General features: G+C 42.1%; 1 protein-coding gene across 4 annotated transcripts; it reads right to left on the minus strand.

Annotated features, from left to right (window-relative positions):
* Positions 1 to 19,483, minus strand: sh3rf2 (SH3 domain containing ring finger 2). 4 transcript variants are annotated; one of them, XM_080287957.1, is made up of 11 exons: positions 19,343 to 19,483; positions 18,566 to 19,000; positions 16,227 to 16,508; positions 14,182 to 14,277; positions 12,768 to 13,151; positions 2,292 to 2,413; positions 1,972 to 2,142; positions 1,465 to 1,739; positions 1,119 to 1,378; positions 686 to 983; positions 1 to 592 (listed from the first exon to the last, which is right to left on the minus strand). In XM_080287957.1, exons 2-11 carry the CDS (start codon positions 18,929 to 18,931, stop codon positions 567 to 569), a joined length of 2,280 nt encoding a protein of 759 aa, XP_080144083.1. In that variant the 5' UTR covers positions 18,932 to 19,000; positions 19,343 to 19,483; the 3' UTR covers positions 1 to 566. The 4 variants fall into 4 exon arrangements, with proteins under 4 accessions (XP_080144083.1, XP_026046918.2, XP_080144081.1 ...); XM_026191133.2 differs by having other exon boundaries at positions 682 to 983; XM_080287955.1 differs by lacking the exon at positions 19,343 to 19,483 and adding an exon at positions 19,141 to 19,243 and having other exon boundaries at positions 682 to 983.
* Between the last annotated feature and the right edge of the window lie 438 nt (positions 19,484 to 19,921).

The following is a 19,921-nucleotide window of genomic DNA, read 5'->3' on the forward strand; positions in this document are numbered from 1 at the left end:
TCAAGGAAGTATACTTTATTACCGGAAAGGCATTTCACCTCATAATTTCTCTAATTATGTACAGATATAGTTAATACTTTCTTCATGGGTTTTGACAAAGGCACTCACAATGCGTGTAACATGGGTATAAAACGAGGAACAGTCGTTAAGTGTTTTTTTTTTTATGTGCAAAATCTTGTAATAGTACATGTGTAAACAAACATGCATGGACATTAAAGGACGCAACAAATATTTCCAGAGAATTTACCCATACTCTAACTCAGAACAAAAATAAACACCTTCCACCTTCCAATTGTCGTTTGGCAGCATTAACCTTTGCAGCTCTAGGCGCGTCACCAGGTCTATCAAGTCACTTGGCAGTTTTAAAACATGGTATTTAGAAATATACATCACTACAGAAGGAATGCACGGTCAGCTGAGGCGTTCGAGGGATTGAAGAATACTGCTCTGGAAAAATCCTGTCTGCCCGCTGCTCTCCTGAGTAACGAGAACCCGCCCATCAGGTCGCGGTCTGTGGACGAGGACAAGCTCTCCTTGAAGCAGACTGAGCTCTGAGTCTGTTTGGGCTAAATGTGTCGCGGCAACTCTGTGTCTGTGGGGGGGGGAAGAAAAAAAAAAATCAGTAATGACTTTCAAGACTGTATGATCAATCACTGCTCCAAACCCATAAATCCAACATACCTACTTGGGCTGAACTGTGCTGACACAGCTGACAAAGTTGGCTGTGAGGTTGTCGGCTTCTGGTTAGTATAAAAATCTGTCATGGCCGTTTCAAGCCCCTTCCGGAGAATAGGACCTTTTCCATCTTTGAGGATAATCCCAGGTCCGTCCCTTCCCAATGTGAGCGATGGGGCCCACACTTCTAAAGGAAGGGGCCCGGGTCGGCTGTTGGAGAGAACCTGATTTCCTGACGACCAAGAGGCGGTCCGATGTCTTGGGGGAGGGGAGCCTTCATTTGTGACAAACCGCACAGACTTTGCCGGCTATGGAAATAAAACAAACTGTAAATCACACAAATAGTAGCGTGATTTAAATATATATATATATATATATATATATATATATATGCAAAAGCAAGATCAACTTTAATGACACTGATTTCATAAGAATGGCATTACCTTCTCTGTACTGGTCTTGTGCATGTCAGGCTTTACTAGAATTGACTGAGGGGTAGTGCTGTCCCTGTCCTTCATGAACACAGCAGAAGAGGGCGCTGCTGGATCAGTCATCCAACCCAGCGGTACGTTAGCATTGGATACAAAGCTGCCGCCCTTCTTCCTCTGCAGAGCAGGCGAGTAGCCAGATGCCTGATGTTGTGCAAAGTGCTGCGAGTTGGAGGGAACGTGGGAACTGCCCATGTGGGACGTGCGATTTGAGCCTGAAAAAAAAAAAAAAAGATCGTCACATACCTGACAAAGTGCATAATTCAATCAAGCCAAGAGAGTGTGGTTGTTTGACACTCGCCTCTGTGTGGGTGAAAAACGCGCCTTACAGTCTCCCAACCCTGTGAATCCCCGTAGAAGGAAGGTTTTCCAATCCCAGTGGGCGACATTGCATGGTGTGCTCCGTTTGGCACAGATGGGATCTGTCCTGGTGAGTATATCGCTCCATCACCATTCACCTTATCAAGAGCAAGGAACACAGTAGGGTTCTTGGCAGCTGTGTGTTTCTTTGCAGATAAAGTGCTGTACTGCGAGGGCACATTAGGCGCTTTGGTCTCCAGCAGTCTGGCCGAGGTTCTGTATTTTGGGAACAAAAATATTAGTATAGTGATAGTGATGAATGTCTACTTTCACATTGTTGCTATATATGACAAAGAAAACAGCAGCAGGCCGTGACATGCAGCTTTATATTTCTGATTCATAAATAAGTGTACAAAATAGCTCATCTTCATGCCCACACTATGTTACTATCTGAACCCAAATAGCATTTAGCTCCCATTTCCTGCGGTCAGCGATCGCAACCTCTCACCTGAGCACAGGAGTGACGTAGTTGCCGGGAAGAATGCCCACTTTGCCCGTTCTCAGCGATAACCCACGCAGCCAGCCTTCTTTGAATGTTCCGTACACGCCCACCATCTCCCCTTTCCTCAGCTCCAGCTCCTCTGGCCGGCGTGGTTTGTAGGAGTAGAGGACAGCACACCTGAGAAGTCAAAAACAATATACATCCAGATTATTCAGCCCTTTTTTGGCCACATATAACTGTTTCTTATTCTATTCACACCTCATAGATGTGACATTATACATTATAATACCATTAACACACCATGACTTTTCAAAACAGTGACTCACACACTGATGGAGAGCTGCTGTGTGGAGGAGTTTTTGCCATCTGCAGAGGCAGAGGGCATCTGGGGGTTCATCAGAGCCATAGAGATGGTGGGCGGAGTCTCGCTGGTCATTTTCTTCTCGCTCTAAAATGGGATAAATTCAAAATTATCATATAGGAAGCAAAGGACACCTCATGGTACATCGTTTATTATTCATCCCGTAATCACAATCCCAGCAAACTTAACAGTGTGGGCCAACAGTGGGCAAGTGTGGGTAAACAGTGGGGCTGGATTTCTATGGGCAACCTAGAAATTCTATATAATGACCCCTGAAGTGCTGTCCATTCTAGAGTGCTGTCGGCACCATTTAGGCACTCCCAACTGGGGCCTGCTTGGGATAAGTGTGGGCTTGCCCTGCCAACACAGCCCCACAGTTCACCCACACCTACCCAATGTGAGCCCGCATAGGCATGTTTGTTGGCACATTAATAAGGAAATATCATACAGGGAAATGTGACCGTTATGGAGATACTTAAACGACAGACCTTATTCTATTATGCGGTCAGAAATATGAGCCTGGGAAAAACCACCGATTCAATTTGGAAGTTAAACTGATCCTATTAAAATACTGCAAAAGAAGTCAATTAGTGAAAGAAATCAGGACCTATTCCATTTTCTAATAGACCCCTATTGATAAAGAAGTCACTAAAAGTAGCAACATTCTGGTAATAATGTACCACAGAGCACATCTGGGCCCCAGTAGGACAGCCCACACTGTGTGGGCATACCGTGGGTACGATCAGGCCCACAATGGGCCCCACTGTGGGCCTCTCTTTGCCAAATTTCACACTGATACTGTGGATGTGTGGGTTTGCCCACAGCACCCCCCTCACATAGGCCCCAAAGAGGGCCGCTTGCTGGGATGGCTGTCTATACCGAATGCAATTTTAATTCACTTAACAGTTTAATGTCGACAATGTGGTAAAATGATCAGAAGAAGGATAATTTACTCGATTTTCTATTTTAGAATGTTTATTAACAGTAAAAAAACTTCAGGATGCTGATTTTTTTAATGAACAATGGCAAACATGTAACATGATCAAAGCAAAGACAAACACTTTTAAAAGAATAAAGAGTTTTTATCTGCACAGACCCTGATCTCTGAATCTATTGTCTTAATTTCTTCTGATTTTGTTGTGGTCAGCGTGTAATCCTGACTAATAACAGCCAGAGTTTATAAGGATATAGCAGCCAGGTTACATTTCTGTCTCCAGCTCTCTGCTCTGCTAATCTGCGTCATGGACGTATAAAATAATGGACTCAAGAGGTGCACATCAGCATGTTTGTTTGACTGGCCACACACACGTTGGCTGCATTCACACAAAATTTTCCAAGGTAGTGCCTTTCTGCAGGGCTGTGCAGAAGTGTGGGCCCATTTATTTCTCATGCTTTAGAACGTTACAGCTACGATGCAATCAGGAAATAACGTTTGATTTTTCTAAATCTCTGCTTTGTTCTGCTCAACACCGCTCCCTCTTTCGCTCGCTCCCCTGTTGAGCCAGGGAGGAGAAGTTTAAATGTTGTTGTGTTGTTAAACAGCGGCCTACGCACTTTGCTTGTTATGCCTTTAAGACAGGCATAATGGCACGTGAGCCTTCTGATAATATAAAGCAGTATTATGTAACTTTTACGCCTCCAACACCTCATTTTTGGGCACTACGTAACATGGATGAGAGGGTGTGAAGGTGCATTAACAAAGACCTGCTGCCATAGCTCACCACACACAAGGCTCTGCAGCAGGGGACCGATGTAAAAAGCTGAAGATATAAGAGCGTGCATGGAAGCAGGTGGCTATCAGCTGAGAACTTTTTACTCAGGCACCTTTCACTAAGTGGGGAAAAAAAGTAGATCTGCATCACAAAACTTGAGTACACAACAGGAGTCCGACTGGCAGCCAAGCTGCTACTCTCTTTCTGCAAGCTGACACTCCTAACACTAATTTACCTGTTGTTGTGTATAGTAAATTGCTGGTTTGTATCTAATACACCAATACGCCGGCTATGTTAACTAAATTTCAACTCATTTGCCCAGACATTGGCAAATAAGTTGACATTTGGCGTATCAGTGGTGGATGTTTATCTCTTACGTCAAATCAGTTTGTGCCAAGTGTTCAAAGACAGTGTGATTAAAAGCTAAATCATTCATGACTTTGGTATGTTGCCAGAATTTCACAATCGGTTCATTCCAAGAATGCAGCGCATTCAGTCTCTACATTTCTCCTCATTTCTTTAAGTTTCTCTTTTAATCTGTCACACGTTTGCACATAAGAAATGATTCATTGGATTTTCCTCTGAAATTCTTAGTCATACTTTGAAAAATGTAAACAGACTTCTTTTGCAGTGTATCTTTACAGATCAAAGCTTGTCTACTTAAAGCTTAGAGCAAAGAATATTTTACAGTGATGAAATCAGCAGGATGTGAGTCAAACAAGACTCAAATATGGTGTGTTAGGTTAACCTTTATAAAGCCTGGCCTGTGTGCTGCTTTTTTTCCCCTTTAATCAAACACATTAGTCTTTCTTACTTAAAACAAAGATGCAGAAATAACATTGCTGCGCCCATCTTCTCTGCTGATTCCTGCTTGTATTTACAGCACCACCACTAAACTGCTGCTCGAAGCTTTAACGATAGCCTTTGGGCTATCCTGCTATTACAGTATGCGGCTGGATGTTGCAGTGCTCTCACACTCTGTAACTCAACAGCACAAAGAAAGATGCATCTGACAGACGCATCCAGCACTGTAACCGCAGTCTCGCTTTTTTAAAGGCAGCGCTGTGAGGCAGAAGTAAAAAGTGTAAAAGTAAGGTTGCGTGCACCGATTCCTGAGGACACGACAGACTTCCATCATATGTGAGAGGCCACGAATGAGCATCTCTGTCATAAAGAAAACAACCATGTTTTTAAATGAATGAAGAAGCAGTATACATTATATTTGGACAAAAAAAAAAGAAAAAAAAAAAAAAAGATGCAAAGCACTGACAACAAAGAATAACTTAATGTCTTAAATTATTCATCTCTTTCATGACTTTGTGTCCTATTTCTATTCTTAGGTTTTTATTTTAGCCACAAAGAGCCGGCTTTATTTATACTGCAGTCACGCTATGGCCAGGTGCACTGACCCAGCAGCTGCAGCGGCTAAAGGATATTGAAGGATACTTACACAGAGAAACTAACTCTGATATTAGTCAGGCAGAAAATAAAGTCTTATTTAGAGTGAAAGGTTGGCTTGCTCCTACAGTCTGAATCCTGCTAGCACAAACACGCGCATTAATTTAACAGGATATTAATCTGCAGCTTTTTGCCAACATCCTTTGACCTCACATGAAGTGAGACAGTTTGTATGGATGCCCAAAAAGTGTAAAACTAAATAAATTAATGAGCTCTTGTGAAATATTATAATGAATAAATGTAAATAGTTCATCAGTGAGGTTGCAGACGTAGAAATCACGTTCATATTTTTGACGGGGATTTTGATAACGAGCTTTAATCCCATGACCATCCAAAGTAAGTATGAGCTACTGTGTGACTTTGTGAAATAACGTCAGTAAAGTCATCAGCCTTGTCTTAACAAAAAGCACATTTTATTACATTTTATTGCCATGTTGTGGAAAAGAACTACTCTGCCTTCAAATAGTGTTGTTACTATGGAAATACCTGAACTCCAGGTCACTTTGTAAGAATAATGAGGAAATGACTTCTGGAGCCCTTAAAAACAATAAATTTTATTATATTAAAAAAGGCTTTTTGTTATATCTGCAACCTGTATCTTCTGAAATGATCATTTTACCGTCACAAAAGCAAACACTACCAACACCACGTCATAATGTGTGTCTAAAAATTATGATATGAGGTGAAAACATTCACAAAAGCTCTGACCGGACAGGTCTTTTCAGTTATTATGGATAAGACTTCTAGTCAAGCTGAAGCTGGTTAGCGGATATTACATGATGTTTAACTGTGATCAAAAGGTGCTAGGCCTGCACAGAATCAAAAAACCACCAAACAGCACATGACACGTTTGACTTCTATCCAGCTTGATCTCCAGTCACCGTGGCATCATGCCGACATCATCAGGAATTACCTCGCGGGATCACTTGCAGCTGCACTTTTCTGAGGTTGCTCTCCACTCACTGCAACCCCCCCGCCAAGGGCATGATAGAAGGCACGAGGCTTTTCCCTCATCCAACCAGCTCAGATGTGTGACGTTGTTACGTCTTCTGCGTCATTTTCAATATTAACATTTTATTTGTTAAAATTGCACTATTCAAGTCTATTTTTTTCCTGCTAAAAATGATTAATGAGGCCAAAATGAGATTCGAAACAACTGCAATTTATAATTAATTTAAAGAGACATAGAACTGTTGTTTAAACATGTGAAGACATAAGATCTGTGCAGACTGATTTCAAACCTCATTTGATTGATAGATTTGATTGATTTATTGGTCTTTGGATTTTATTTCGAGTGTTTGTTTATGAAGTTTATATGTATGACATGTTGGGAAGTATAAACCCTGTCAACTCATTATCATGGATATGTTCTCTTACATGTTTATGGTTATGGAAAAGTTTTTCAATTGGGTGAAAAGAAGAATAACCTTGAACGCAGCTTTTGTCCCCCACCCTAGTGTACTCACTAGCTTTCAATCACTTTACAGGTTCGGGATTTTATTCGAGTTCAGTTTTTAAGCTTATGTCTCCACCCTGGATGTGTTTAATGAAAACTCCAATCAGACAACATAAATTAGCTGTGCAGAGAGACGAGTAAGCTGAATTTCAAACAGCCAGTTAGAGGGTGAGGATGATTTATATTATTGACTAGTCTCCCTCTTTAGTAACCAATTAATGCTTTGGTTTTTTTAAGCTAAAAAAAAAAAAAGAAAAAAAAAGAAGGGAAAAATCAATGACGAGTGAAAAGAGGGGAAAAAAAAACTTTGTGGAGAAAAATAGTATAACTTCCCCACACTGTCCCGCTTACCATTATTTTTTTTATTCAACTGCAACGTGTCAGTCTGTGCAACCTTCGTCAGGTACAGAGAAAAAGTGTTCATGCAAACATTTGCACATATATACACATTCAGAGAGATTCAGCCAATTAGGGACTCCTCCATGTATTCTTTAGTCAACTGAGTGATGCATAGTGTTTTTAGGAAATGCAAACATCACAATTCAAACCACATACACCCCAAAAAAATAATATAATGGAGAAGCCACTACATAACATTGAGTGCAAGTTCATCATTCAGTCCTTTAGGTGACAATATCTGTGAGGTGAATGCCTCTCTTCTCTTCACTAACAAGTCATGGTTTCCACCCATTGGAGGTACTGGAACATGCTCAGTGTCACAAAATCATAAAGATGCAGAGATCATGTTTCATATCATTAAAAAAATGTGCTTCTACTGAATAATTTTGTCACATCGGTGAATCGCACTTTTATTGTTAACTTATTCTCCGTGTGGTTTTGCTGATATGTGCAAAACCACAAGGGCAATGTATCATTTATATATAATTTGAGTAAATGCACATGTAGTCACACTTCTTATCGGAAATTTTTTTCCGGTATGCGACTGAAAAAAGTATGTAGTTTTACTAGTGTTGTGACACTGGACGCAGTGTCCACACCAGTAATTTCCATTTGCAAGGGCATTCAAAGGGGTCTGACACGGTGTTCTGGGAATCCATCCTAACTCACAAGCCATCCTACCCATTGTTTCTGCACATGTGTACAACACAAAACCCACATTTACTTCATTTTTTTTTTTAACCCATTGCCAATATTTCTTATGGTTAGGGTTATGGTTTGGATTAGTCAGAAGTCACCATCAAATTATAATACGGGTAGGACGATTTGTGAAAGTAGAACGGTTTCTCAGAACAACGGCTGACTATCTCGTGTTTTAATGGAACCACGTTGTCCTTTAAATTTCGTTCTTATTTATATACAAACAAAGGTGGGAGATTTAAAATGGGATCTGATTTCAAAATTTGGCAGTGCTTAAAAAAACAAAACAAACAAACAAAAAAAAAAAAAAAAAACCTGACCTCCCTCACAGAAGAATAAGTAGTTACAGGTCAGTTCTCTATCCCTTGCAAGAATTTAGATTTTATCTCTATTGCTCTTTCTATAAAGTCCTCTGTGGTTTTGCACAGTTGGCGCAATCTAAAAACTGACTTTTAGGAAAGCCTTACTTAAGTAGGCACAAGTAGCTAATAATAATGTATGTCTATCAGTATCTTGTCGACATTGTTATACATAACCCATGTGTCAATGAAAATAAGTGTTGTACTCAAAAATAAACTTATGGTTATTTTTAAATGTACAGGGTGGGCCATTTATATGGATACACCGTAATAACATCGGAATGGTTGGTGATACTAAAGTCCTGTTTGTGGCACATTAGCATATGTGAGGGGGCAAACTCCTCAAGATGGGTGGTGACCATGGTGGACATTTAGAAGTCGGCCATCTTGGATACAACTTTTGTTTTTTCAATAGGAAGAGGGCCATGTGACACATCAAACTTATTGGTAATGTCACAAGAAAAACAATGGTGTGCTTGGTTTCAACGTAACTTTATTCTTTCATGTTTCTCTTTGTTCACAGCCATTGACATGTCAAAGAGGTTAACACGTGAGGAGCGGATCGAAATTGTGTTGATATCTGGTGAACGCAGTAACCGGGTCATTGCAGCAGATTTCAATGCAAGACACCCTACGAGACGACCCATCTCCCATGCTACAGTCAGCAAACTGCTTGCCAAGTTTCGTGAAACTGGTTCAGTGTTGGATTTGCTAAAATGTGGACGCAAGAAAACTGTCACTAATGAAGAAACATCAGTGGCTGTCCTAGCTTCATTCAGCAAGAACCCACAGCGTAGCACTCGCCGCATGTCACTGGAGAGTGGCATTAGTCAAATATCCCTTCGGTGGATATTAGTTACTCACAAATGGCACCCTTACAAACTCCAACTACTGCAGCATCTCAGCGAGGATGACCCAGATCGGTGCACAGAATTTGCAGAATGGTCAAAACAAAAATTGGAACAGGACCCTCAGTTCACGCAGAAAATTTTGTTCAGTGATGAGGCAAACTTTTATGTAAATGGTGAAGTTACAAACAAAACCATCGCTATTGGTCTGACACTAACCCACATTGGATGGATCCCTCCAAGACTGTTGGAACAACAAAAGTGATGGTTTGGTGTGGTATATGGGGTACAACGATAGTGGGTCCATTCTTCATCAATGGAAACCTCAAAGCCACTGGATATTTGAAATTGCTACATGATGATGTGTTTCCCTCTTTATGCACTGAAGCTGGCACGTTCCCTGAGTTTTTCCAGCAAGAGGGTGCACCACCACATTATGGGTGCCAGGTCCGAGCATTCCTAGATGAACAGTTTCCTGGAAAGTGGATTGGTCGTCGTGGGCCAGTTGAATGGCCCCCAAGGTCTCCCGATCTGACCCCCTTAGACTTTTATCTTTGGGGTCATCTGAAGGCAGTTGTCTATGGTGTGAAGATACGAGATGTGCAGCACCTGAAACTACGGATACTGGATGCCTGTGCTGGCATTTCTCCTGCGGTGTTGCTATCAGTGTGTGAAGAGTGGGACAAGAGGGTTGCATTGACAATCCAACACAATGGGCAGCACATTGAACACCTTTTATAAGTGGTCAAAACTTGTAAATAACTCATGAAAGAATAAAGTTACGTTGAAACCAAGCACACCATTGTTTTTCTTGTGACATTACCAATAAGTTTGATGTGTCACATGACCCTCTTCCTATTGAAAAAACAAAAGTTGTATCCAAGATGGCCGACTTCTAAATGGCCAACATGGTCACCACCCATCTTGAGTTTGCCCCCTCACATATGCTAATGTGCCACAAACAGAACTTTAATATCACCAACCATTCCCATGTTATTACGGTGTATCCATATAAATGGCCCACCCAGTATATTCAGATCCTCTTCATTTCCTTGAATGAATAATAACAGTAGAAGCAAAGCTGTAAATGTAAGAAGCTAAAACACATTTATGTCAAAATGAAGATTTAAAATAATTAATTCATACTTTCATGTAACTTCATCTAAACTAAGGTAATACCCTCCTTGCTGCATTAGCTTAACAATCTACTTTGCCTAAAATGCCACTAAGCTTTTGACCAGGTCACCTACAATCCATCACGTGTGACTAATCAAAATCTGAATTTAATTCAGGTTTCCTGTTTTGTACCTCTGCACAGTCAAACAGTGAACTAGATTACAGATCAACTGCAGTCGTACTCAAACACAAAGCCTCAAAGCTCTTCTGATCTGCGTTTACCTAAACTTTTATCTGTCTATCTTCGGTCTTCCATCTCCGATTAAGCTTGAGATTTGAAGAGAACCGTCTGCCACTTATCTTGTTTTTACTTTTAAATCTATTTTTTCTGTTTTCGGAAGCACTTTGTGACTCTGCACTTGAAAACTGCCGTATAAATAACTCAGCCTAATTATTTCTGCTCTTTTATGCAGTCACTTTGCAGGGTGACTGCATAACCACTGATAACAATTACAATGATGTCAGATATTCTGGTGAAGTATGATAGGGGAGTGAACTTTTTTTTCAAATTAATCCTAAAGTTTGCTCTTACATAACTGTGCAGATATTCACACTAATATGCATTATTTCATCCACAGTGGGAGGGAAGCTGCAAAATAAAAAAAAAAAGAAACAGGCGAGAGTCAGAGGTAAGAGCCGATGGGAAGCGGCACCAAGAATAGCACAAACATGCCGTCTAGGTCACTGGAGAGCTCAGCCTCAGCTTCAGGGACACGGCCCCTCCGCTCCCTTAAAAAGGGGGAGTGTGTGGCTCGTCTGCCATTACAGGCTCGCTGATGTGAAAGGGAGCGTTACCTGCTTAGTGAAGAGGAAGGAGTTTGAAGGAAGGGCAGAGAGGGAGAGGGGTCTGTTATGTAAGCAACTTCACTAGTGACTCATCATCATCATCAGCATGAGAGCGATAAGCAGACACACTGAGGGACTCTCTGAGCCTCCCACTCTCCACGTCTATTTCTCATTTTTTCCTCCTCCTTCTTCCCACTTCATGCGTTTTTTGTTTTCGCAGCCTGAAAATGTGTCGCGTTTCTCTCCCTCGCTCCATACCATTTTCTCGGACGCTCAGCTTTTCCTCTTCCTGCCGTACTGCCCCGTTTCCTCATTTCTTATCGTTCCCCTCCGCCTCCCTTCCTCTCCTGTTTCTCTCCAACCTGCATGAGGTTGAGCATTTCTGCGCTCTGACATGTGTAATTGCAGGGCAGAGCCGAGACGTTTGAAAGGAATCAAAGGAAATCGCTATTCTGAAGGGCAGGGAATTTGGCAGCGCGTTACATTATTAAGCCTTCCAGAGGCTTTCATGCCAGCACTGTACTCTTAGGCCCCGTGACTTGGTGCCACATCACCGCTGTTTTCTAATGTGAAATAACAGCACTATGTCCGGTTATTTACTCCAACGTGCTAATGATTTATAGGAGCTTTTGGGTCATTTCCCGAGTAAGTTTTATCACAAGCTTTCTCAGAAATTAACTCTTCTTGTCTTGGTTAAAGCTATGTGCAGGGACATGTTTACCAATCATGCCTCGCCCTGATATTGCTACACATTCTTCATAAAGTATGCAGCAGATATCATGTTAGTGCCGGAAAAGCTATGAACCCAATAGCCTGAAACACTAACATTCCCAAACTCCAGCCTCACTAAACAATGAAACAGCAAAAGTCTTCAGTTTCAAGACTGTTAATGACTTCTAGTCTTCTAGAGGTAATAATTAATTTAGACAGTAAAATTGACCTGCTTTCTTCTGTGCTCCCTCAGAGTTAAAAAAAAAATAAGTTAATGAGTCATTTTAACAATCCCATCAAATCAGAAGAGATTTCCTCTTTTCTCTCCTGCTTGACAGTTCTCCCTGTGAGGATTCAAACTCGCACAACATCACAAACCACATGTCCCTGAGATGAAGAGAGAAAAAAAGAAAACCCACCCTGTGGAACTATAATTCATCTCAGACGGGAAATCCTGGCTTTTGTCCCAGGACTCGTGATTAAAGACCTCTCAAAAGTTACGGTCCACTCACCTCCACTCCTCACTTCTTTTGTTTCCCTTTCCCACATGTGTCTCGTCTTAATGAGAACCACTTAATCACAAGGGCGATCTCTTTCTCACTCATTCCTGCAGCTTACAGTGTCACGGTTCCCTCCCTTAACCAGAGGCCAACTTGATCAGTGACTCAAATAAACACCTCTTATTATCGCACATAAAACCATTTCACCTTTTTGCCAACAGCATGTTTTCTGTTATAGCAAATCACTGCGAGCAAAGCCAAACCCAGCTTTAATTAAAAGATTAGAGCAGAGGTGGAGAAAAGAATAAATAAATAATAAGAGAGTTATGTGACTCACTTGTAACAGGTGTCTGTGCGAATCAGAGTGGCGTCTTCGCTGAGAGTTCACTCTGGAAGAATGAGAGTGGCCCCGGGTGGTAGTGGGCACAGAGAGGCGCTGCGTCTGACCCTGACGGTTGTAGCTGTTGAAGGTGTTGTTGTTGTCTCCTGTCTGATAAAAGTTGCTTCCTCCGGCTACGGGCTGTTTCCGTTGGTTGGAGAGGGGCAACGTGCTGATGACGGGCGTCTTAGCCGGGGCTTGAGGGACTCCGTAATGGGCAGTCCTACTGGATGCGTCAGTGGCCTTGTCTTTGCCCCCGCTCGAAGTCTGATGGTGAAATTCTGCTAGATCCCCCCCCCTCCGACTCTTTCCCTTCAGCAGTTTGGCAGCCACAGAGTTTGGCTGGAATAGGATGAATGCATAAAAACGAACCACAGTAAGAAACGTAACACAGGAAAATCCTCAGTCAAGAAAAACAATTCCTCTCAAACTTGCTCTAACCTGCGCCTGCCAACCTCTGCTCCTGCTGACCAGCTAAAAATCTGTCTAAATACACCCACTTATCACCGCTATGCTCACCCCTACAACTTGTTGGACAGGCAGGCAGCAGAGAGCGTGAGAAGTACCAGCCAATAAGCCAGGCAGGGTTGGATACTGCTGAGAAATGAGCCGCGCAGACAGACAGGCAGGCAGACAGGCATTGGCAGGGTTAATGCTTTCACTCTCCACAGTGATGTGCTGTTATGCCACCCAAGCAGAGAAAGCATTACTGTGTCTTTACGCCTGGCTGCACGACACAGGAAGAGGCTGGCTCAGAAAGGAGAGGAGGAAAGTGGAAAGGAGAAAGATAAAGAGCATCACTGAAGCAGGGCTCGAGGAGAAGACATGGGTGAGTGGGAGATAAAAGTATGCATGCATTAAAGAGAGGACTAATAAGAAGAGGGGGTATATTAGTGAGGAAATCACAGCAAAGCAGATGACAAGTTAGGAAAGTAAACAGGAAGTGAATGAGGCATTGACCCCAGCGACTGAATGAACAAACACAGCCCCCCTCCAGCATGGGTGAAGTTAATTCCTGGAGGCAGAAAGTGCAGAGGAAAACAAATGACAGTCAGCCAGCTAAGCAAGCCCCGCAACCCTGAGTAAGCCACATAGTCACAAACTAATGAGCAGCTGCAGACACAGCAGGGCTTCGCAGATTAGCTTTCTGCCTCAGCACTTTACAGAGCAGGAGTGACATTTACTGACAAATCAGAGATTTGAATGAAAAGCAAGTTAGCGTCCCGGCAGTGACCTGGAATTAATGGCATCCGGCGACGACATCTGCAGTTCAATTGATTACACTACCGGAGAAAAGTGGCTAACGGCAGGTGTCGACCTCGATCGCGCTGAAAAGGTCACAACTCACATCCAAGGAAGAAAAGAAACTCACCTCTGTAAACTGCTCAGGGCAGAATCCCACTTTCTCCCCCAGCTTGGCCTCGATCCAGTTTTCATCCACCCGCCTGATGAAAGTAAGAATGTCTCCCTGTATGAAGCACAAAATAAATAACAGACTGAAAACCACACACAAGACGGGACACAAGATGGATTTAACAGAGTGCGCTTGCCCCAGAGACTGAGCACTCAGCTCGGAAACTCTGTGTTTCTCCACGAACATGTGACATAAGCTCCCTTTGTGTCTGCAGGCCTTGTCCTTTTCTGTGGCCAGCCTCTTAAAAAAAACAACAACATTTGACCACCTAGATTGAGAAACAAAAGAGGCTCGGTCGAGGGCGTTTTAATGGAGGGCACAAAAGTACCCAGGCCCTTATATAACTGCCTCAGAAATCCAGGGTAAGTAAGAACTGCTGCAATGGAGGTCTGAGCCTCCGTTTCCACAAGTCTCAGTTTTCAGTCTCTGAAAACAGTGAAAAGAATAAAAGCGGTGATCCTTATGTAGCAGTCTTTGCTGGGGACTTCCTGCGCTCTTTGTATTCACAGATTGCTACAAACACAGGTTTAATATAAAAGAAAGCAGGATTAAGTTCAAGGGGTTAAGCATCAATTCAAAACTGCTGTTTCCCTGCCATGACAGAAGATAAGTCAATACACCAGTTGAAAGGCTTCTAACATCCTAGCTAACTGACAGATCTGTCCTTTATGCATCTATGAAATCTAAACCGAAGCAAGTAGTCAAACCAGCAGCTAAAACTATGACCGTATGACTTTATCGGTGTCTCAGATCATTGTGGAGGAGTTTTGGTCCACTTTTTGTTCATGCACAGCTTCAGTTACTCTGTTGTAGATTTGCTGCTGTACTGTCCCATTTTCAGCCAAGCTTTAGCTGTCAGCCACATGGCCTCACATTACCTCTCCACCATCATCTTGACAGCTGGTATGAGGTGTTGATATGTTGTGTTTGGTTTCCAAACATGGTCCTGTGCATTATGACCAAACATCCGCACACTGGTCACTGAACAAAGCATAAAGTCTTACGCTTTGTTCAGAAGCAACTTTGCAAACCTCAACTGTTTGGTAGGGTTCTTCTGGCAACCCTACCAAACAAGCCTAACTTGTTCAGTCTTTTCCTAATTGCATTGTGGAGTCTGAGATTTAGCTCTTGGGTTTTTTGTTTTTTTTTTAAGTTGTTTCCCTTGGGTGTAAAGTCCTGGAAAGGACTTTCTGTTAAACACACACCTGAATATATCAGACTATCAATGAATAAAGAGCATTTGACTATCAGCAAATGGCTGCTGCTTACACTCTCTGGACCAGATTTACTAATATGTTGCTCCATAAACTGGGTTTTGGTGTAAAAAAGGTGTTTACAGGGAGAGCGCAGTAACAGATTTGCGACTGACGCTGTTAAACATGTGTCGCAAGGTGACCTCATAAGGTGCAAAACGTAAGAAGGAGAATATTTAAATCAAGCACAAAAACATTTACTGATATTTGCGACACACAATTTACTGCTAATTCTGCAGATATTTAAAGCATGTCTCATTTTTACCAGTTGATATTGAAATGAATCAACTGTGCCTGTGTTTAGAAAATAGCAAACACCTATCAGCGCTGTCTGGGGATTGAGCTCAAACGCTACTTTGCCCTGTTTAGTAAATCTGGCCCTTAATTCTATGGAAGCATTACCGACTGCACAGACCCCTTTGAAAACTGTCTTTTTCACATTACTGGGGAGCTTACTGAAATCATAAAGAAATAAAATACAGGTGCTTTTTAGCCACAATAAATATGTGAAGTTTGGTCCATTTGTACCGCCATGGTGGTCTGTAAACTTCAGTGCATGTGCGATAACTGAATTTCTAAAAACGAGGCTTGTAGCATATTTCTTGCAGAGGAACCTTTATACTTTTTCACTCTAGAGGTTCACTGAAGTAAAACCGATGCTATTTAAAAGGTTTAAAACTGTGCACACACAATTACCCCATGAACACTATATTGCCCTGCTGCACTAACTCAGCAGTCTGAGTGGCTCACCTTGAGGAAGCTGAGAAAATATCTGCTGTCTTCCAGATTCATTTCTTCTGGTTTAAAGTCACACAGTGCTCTGCACAGAGCTGGTGCTTGGAGCTGCTGGAGGGGCTGCAGCTGAGGTGTCTGGCTGACGACCTGCTGAGCACTGACAGACGCACTGCTACTGTCGCCGGCGTGCCAGTTGTCATCCCCTTTGTGTTTTGGTGTGATAGCGTTACCAGCCGAGAGGAACAGCTCTCCTGACAGATCACCTCTGTGGCTATACACTGATGCTCTGTGAGCAGCCTAAAGTGTGGAAGAAAGTCAAATTTCAGCTTCTTTATGTTGAAATAATTAAGATTTCTTACATAATGTAAGATTTTAAAGATCCCACACTCTGCAATTTCATCTGTAAAAATCCCCGGCTATGACACATTTTAAGAAAATAAGTGACAGTTGGTGTGAGGTGCTACAGAAACACTCTGCATTTAATTTGTGCTTCATCTTGTAATACGAGTTAGATTGTGGGATGACAAAACAATTTTGCGCTGAACCGGCACTGATGCACCACTGAGATATGAAGATGACTTTTATATGACACATCCTTTCTTTTTTCTTTTTTCCCCCCTTTCAAGATTGTATCAAGTTTACACTTCAGTTTGGAGTTTTTCGAAAACGGCACAAAAGCGATTACGCTGCCTGAGAGGGCACAAAATCTGATTAATATGGACTTCAAGTCATACTTAAAGTAACAATTTCACAAGTCTCCTCGTGATTTCCGTAACTAAATGCAGGCTACACCCTGAGCTTCACTGATTATTACCAGTGGAAAATGTCATATGTGCAATTTAAATTGATGGTTTAGGGATTTTGTATCAAGTCTGTAGATAAAGTGTTTACATCCACTTTACGGCCAATCATCGTAGCATTGGGTTACAGTTAATCAGACTGACACATACTGTATCCATGACAGCATTCGGAAGAAGCCAAAATGATCACTAACTCGGTTTAACGAAACAGGCTCAGCTTTCTGAACTGTGACTGAACTCAAATCAGGTTTCAAGTAGAATACTGAACTCTTCTTGTTTAGCTCGCACATGTGAGAACGCAGATTTGTGGACTGTAAAGTTTTTGCAGAGATGCATATAATACTAATTTTTAAAAAAAAAAATGCATAAGAAATAGTCAGTTCACTGGGCTTTGTATAATTCCCTCTTCATCATCTTCTTCTGCCTATGGCAACCTCTAAATCTGCATGCTGAATTTGTTTTTTGTTTTTCATTTTGCACACAAATAAAACTGTCGTCCAATTTTTTCTGGTGGCACCCAAAAGCCTGCATCACTGCCAGAGAGCCAAAGTTGGAGGTCCAATTGGGTTCATAAAGTGGGAAAACACAGATTTTCTAACTTTACCACCACCACCACCACCATAGAAAACAGCAGACTTTCAGCATTAATTAAAAGGGTTTTACAAAAGCATTGCATTAACTGATTAATTTCACTGACTTTTCAGCTAAAAGTCTGAACTTTAGTCACATGATGATTGTTTGATTTCAGATCCACTGTGGTGATGTGCAGGGGGCAAAAAGTGTATAATTGTCAAAAAATGCTTATGGAGCTAGCTGTATTCATGTGCACTTTACTTCACTTTCTGGCATATAGAACATTTTTTCCCCAACTTGTTCTACGGCTTGGCCCACCTTCCTAAGAATGCCCATCATTTGTCCCCTCAGGGGCATTGCTTTAAGTAGAAATATGTTTTCTTCTTTAAACGCTTTATTTTTAATATATAAACACCAGAATGCTAGGAATATGAAGTACTCTGTTTTGCATGAGCCACAAACTTTCAGATGTATGGAGATTAGTCGAAAAATATCGCTTAGCTACTGTTGGAAATATAACCGAGCAGTAAACCACAGCTCTCCATGGAGTTGACACACATATTATCATCTGGTTGGTTTTTCCCTCCTGTTGCCCTGCATGCGTGTGGGTGTATCACTCAGCAGCACTTCTATAGATTAACGGCATAAAGTGCTATCTGTTTTTCCCCCATCACTTGATAATTATAGTATTTTCTATAGTTTGCTTAAAGGATCTTATCTACATCCAAGATTGATATTCCATCATATTAAAAATCCCCAAAGTTCAAAGGTTAGGTAGTACAAGTGAAAGGGCAAACACTTGCATTTTTACTACTGTGTAAAACCCTTCAGCCCGTATAGTGTAGTGTAGTGTTAATAACAAATAACTATACTTGTCAGTAGTGATGTGCAACACTTGAGTTTGGGTTTCACATATTAGTTTTTACAGTTCCACTTTGTTTCTCATATAGCTGTAGATGACTGGGCTGAGGCCTTACTCACCTCATTGTTCCCCTGCTTCTCTCTGTTTGGACTTTCCTGGTACTGTTTATCGTCCCTGGCTGTTAAGCTCTCCCGGGACACGGGCACTGCATAGCGGGATTTCTGTGTGTTCTTGCTGGGGCCCGAGGGACCGTTGAGCCCCTCCAGGAGCCGCACCAGCAGGAGGTTTGTCGGCAGCTCCTCTGCGGTCCTGGCCGGGACAGGAGCGCGGCACTCAGGGCAAAATAGCTGGTACTGGTCAGCCTCGTGCCTCTGCAGGCAGGGCAGGCAGAAAGTGTGCTGACAGGGAAGGACCTTGGCTGACGCATCCAGCTTCTCCAGACACAGAGGGCACTCCAGCAAGGCCATTAGAGCCAGCTCCTCCATTTTAAAACTTGTTTAAAACTGTTTGAGAATAGGACTTCTGGTACATCGGAAACACTATAATCCACCATTCTGAGACAGAAACACAGAAAGGAATGAAAAGCTGATGTAGTGAAATAAGTTACTGCCAAAACACAGTGAAGCAGTTACAACACGAGTGACCAATGTCCTCGCACATGACAGCCAGTAGAACTCCATGTCCCACCACATACCTCCAGACAGCTTTGATAAGGTCGAACTACAACCTAATAGAGCGCCCCACGCGCAGCTGCTCGCCCGCGGTGCTTTACACAGGTGTCATGTCGGCTCACCTGACTCCACAGGTAGGACAGAACCAGGAAATAACACAGTTCTTCCATATTTGTTTACAAGAAAAACCCTCAAAGAACAAAAAAGCACACACGTGGTACTTACACGTTTGCTTCCTGCCAATCAGAGGGACAATCCATAAACTTCGACTATTTGGAAATGCGCAACTTCTTCCCCGCCGTCGTCGAGACGCGGTGCGCCGAGCACGGGGCACAAAGGGCGCATCAGCTTTACCTTAAACCCGTGCCAAATATCACGACGACATTTAAAAAGAAACGCACCTGGTAGAATTCTACTCAAAACAAACTCCTTAAAATGTCCCAGCCGCCTTCGGGCGCATCCATCAGGAACTGTCTCGGGTTTCAGTGTCTTGACTAAGTTTAACCCTTTACAGCTGATCAGCTCGGCTACACCGTTCAGGGTAATGACACGGAATATTTCAAGGTGATGTCATGCAAAGGATTAAAATGGACGTTTAAAATCAAATCTCCTGTAAGACAAATGCTTTTTGCAATTCCTACATTTAAAAAAAACATTTATTTATTTATATATTTATTTTTAACTGTATATGTTTTGCATAGTCTCAAACAAATCCTTAAAAACACTAAAATTAAACATGGCAGACATTGAAGCTTTTAATTATTTTTCCCTTCAAATGAACCGTCTGAGCATGCCCATCTTTAT

The sequence above is a fragment of the Astatotilapia calliptera genome, chromosome 2 (assembly GCF_964374335.1).
Source record: "Astatotilapia calliptera chromosome 2, fAstCal68.1, whole genome shotgun sequence".
Taxonomy (NCBI): domain Eukaryota; kingdom Metazoa; phylum Chordata; class Actinopteri; order Cichliformes; family Cichlidae; genus Astatotilapia; species Astatotilapia calliptera.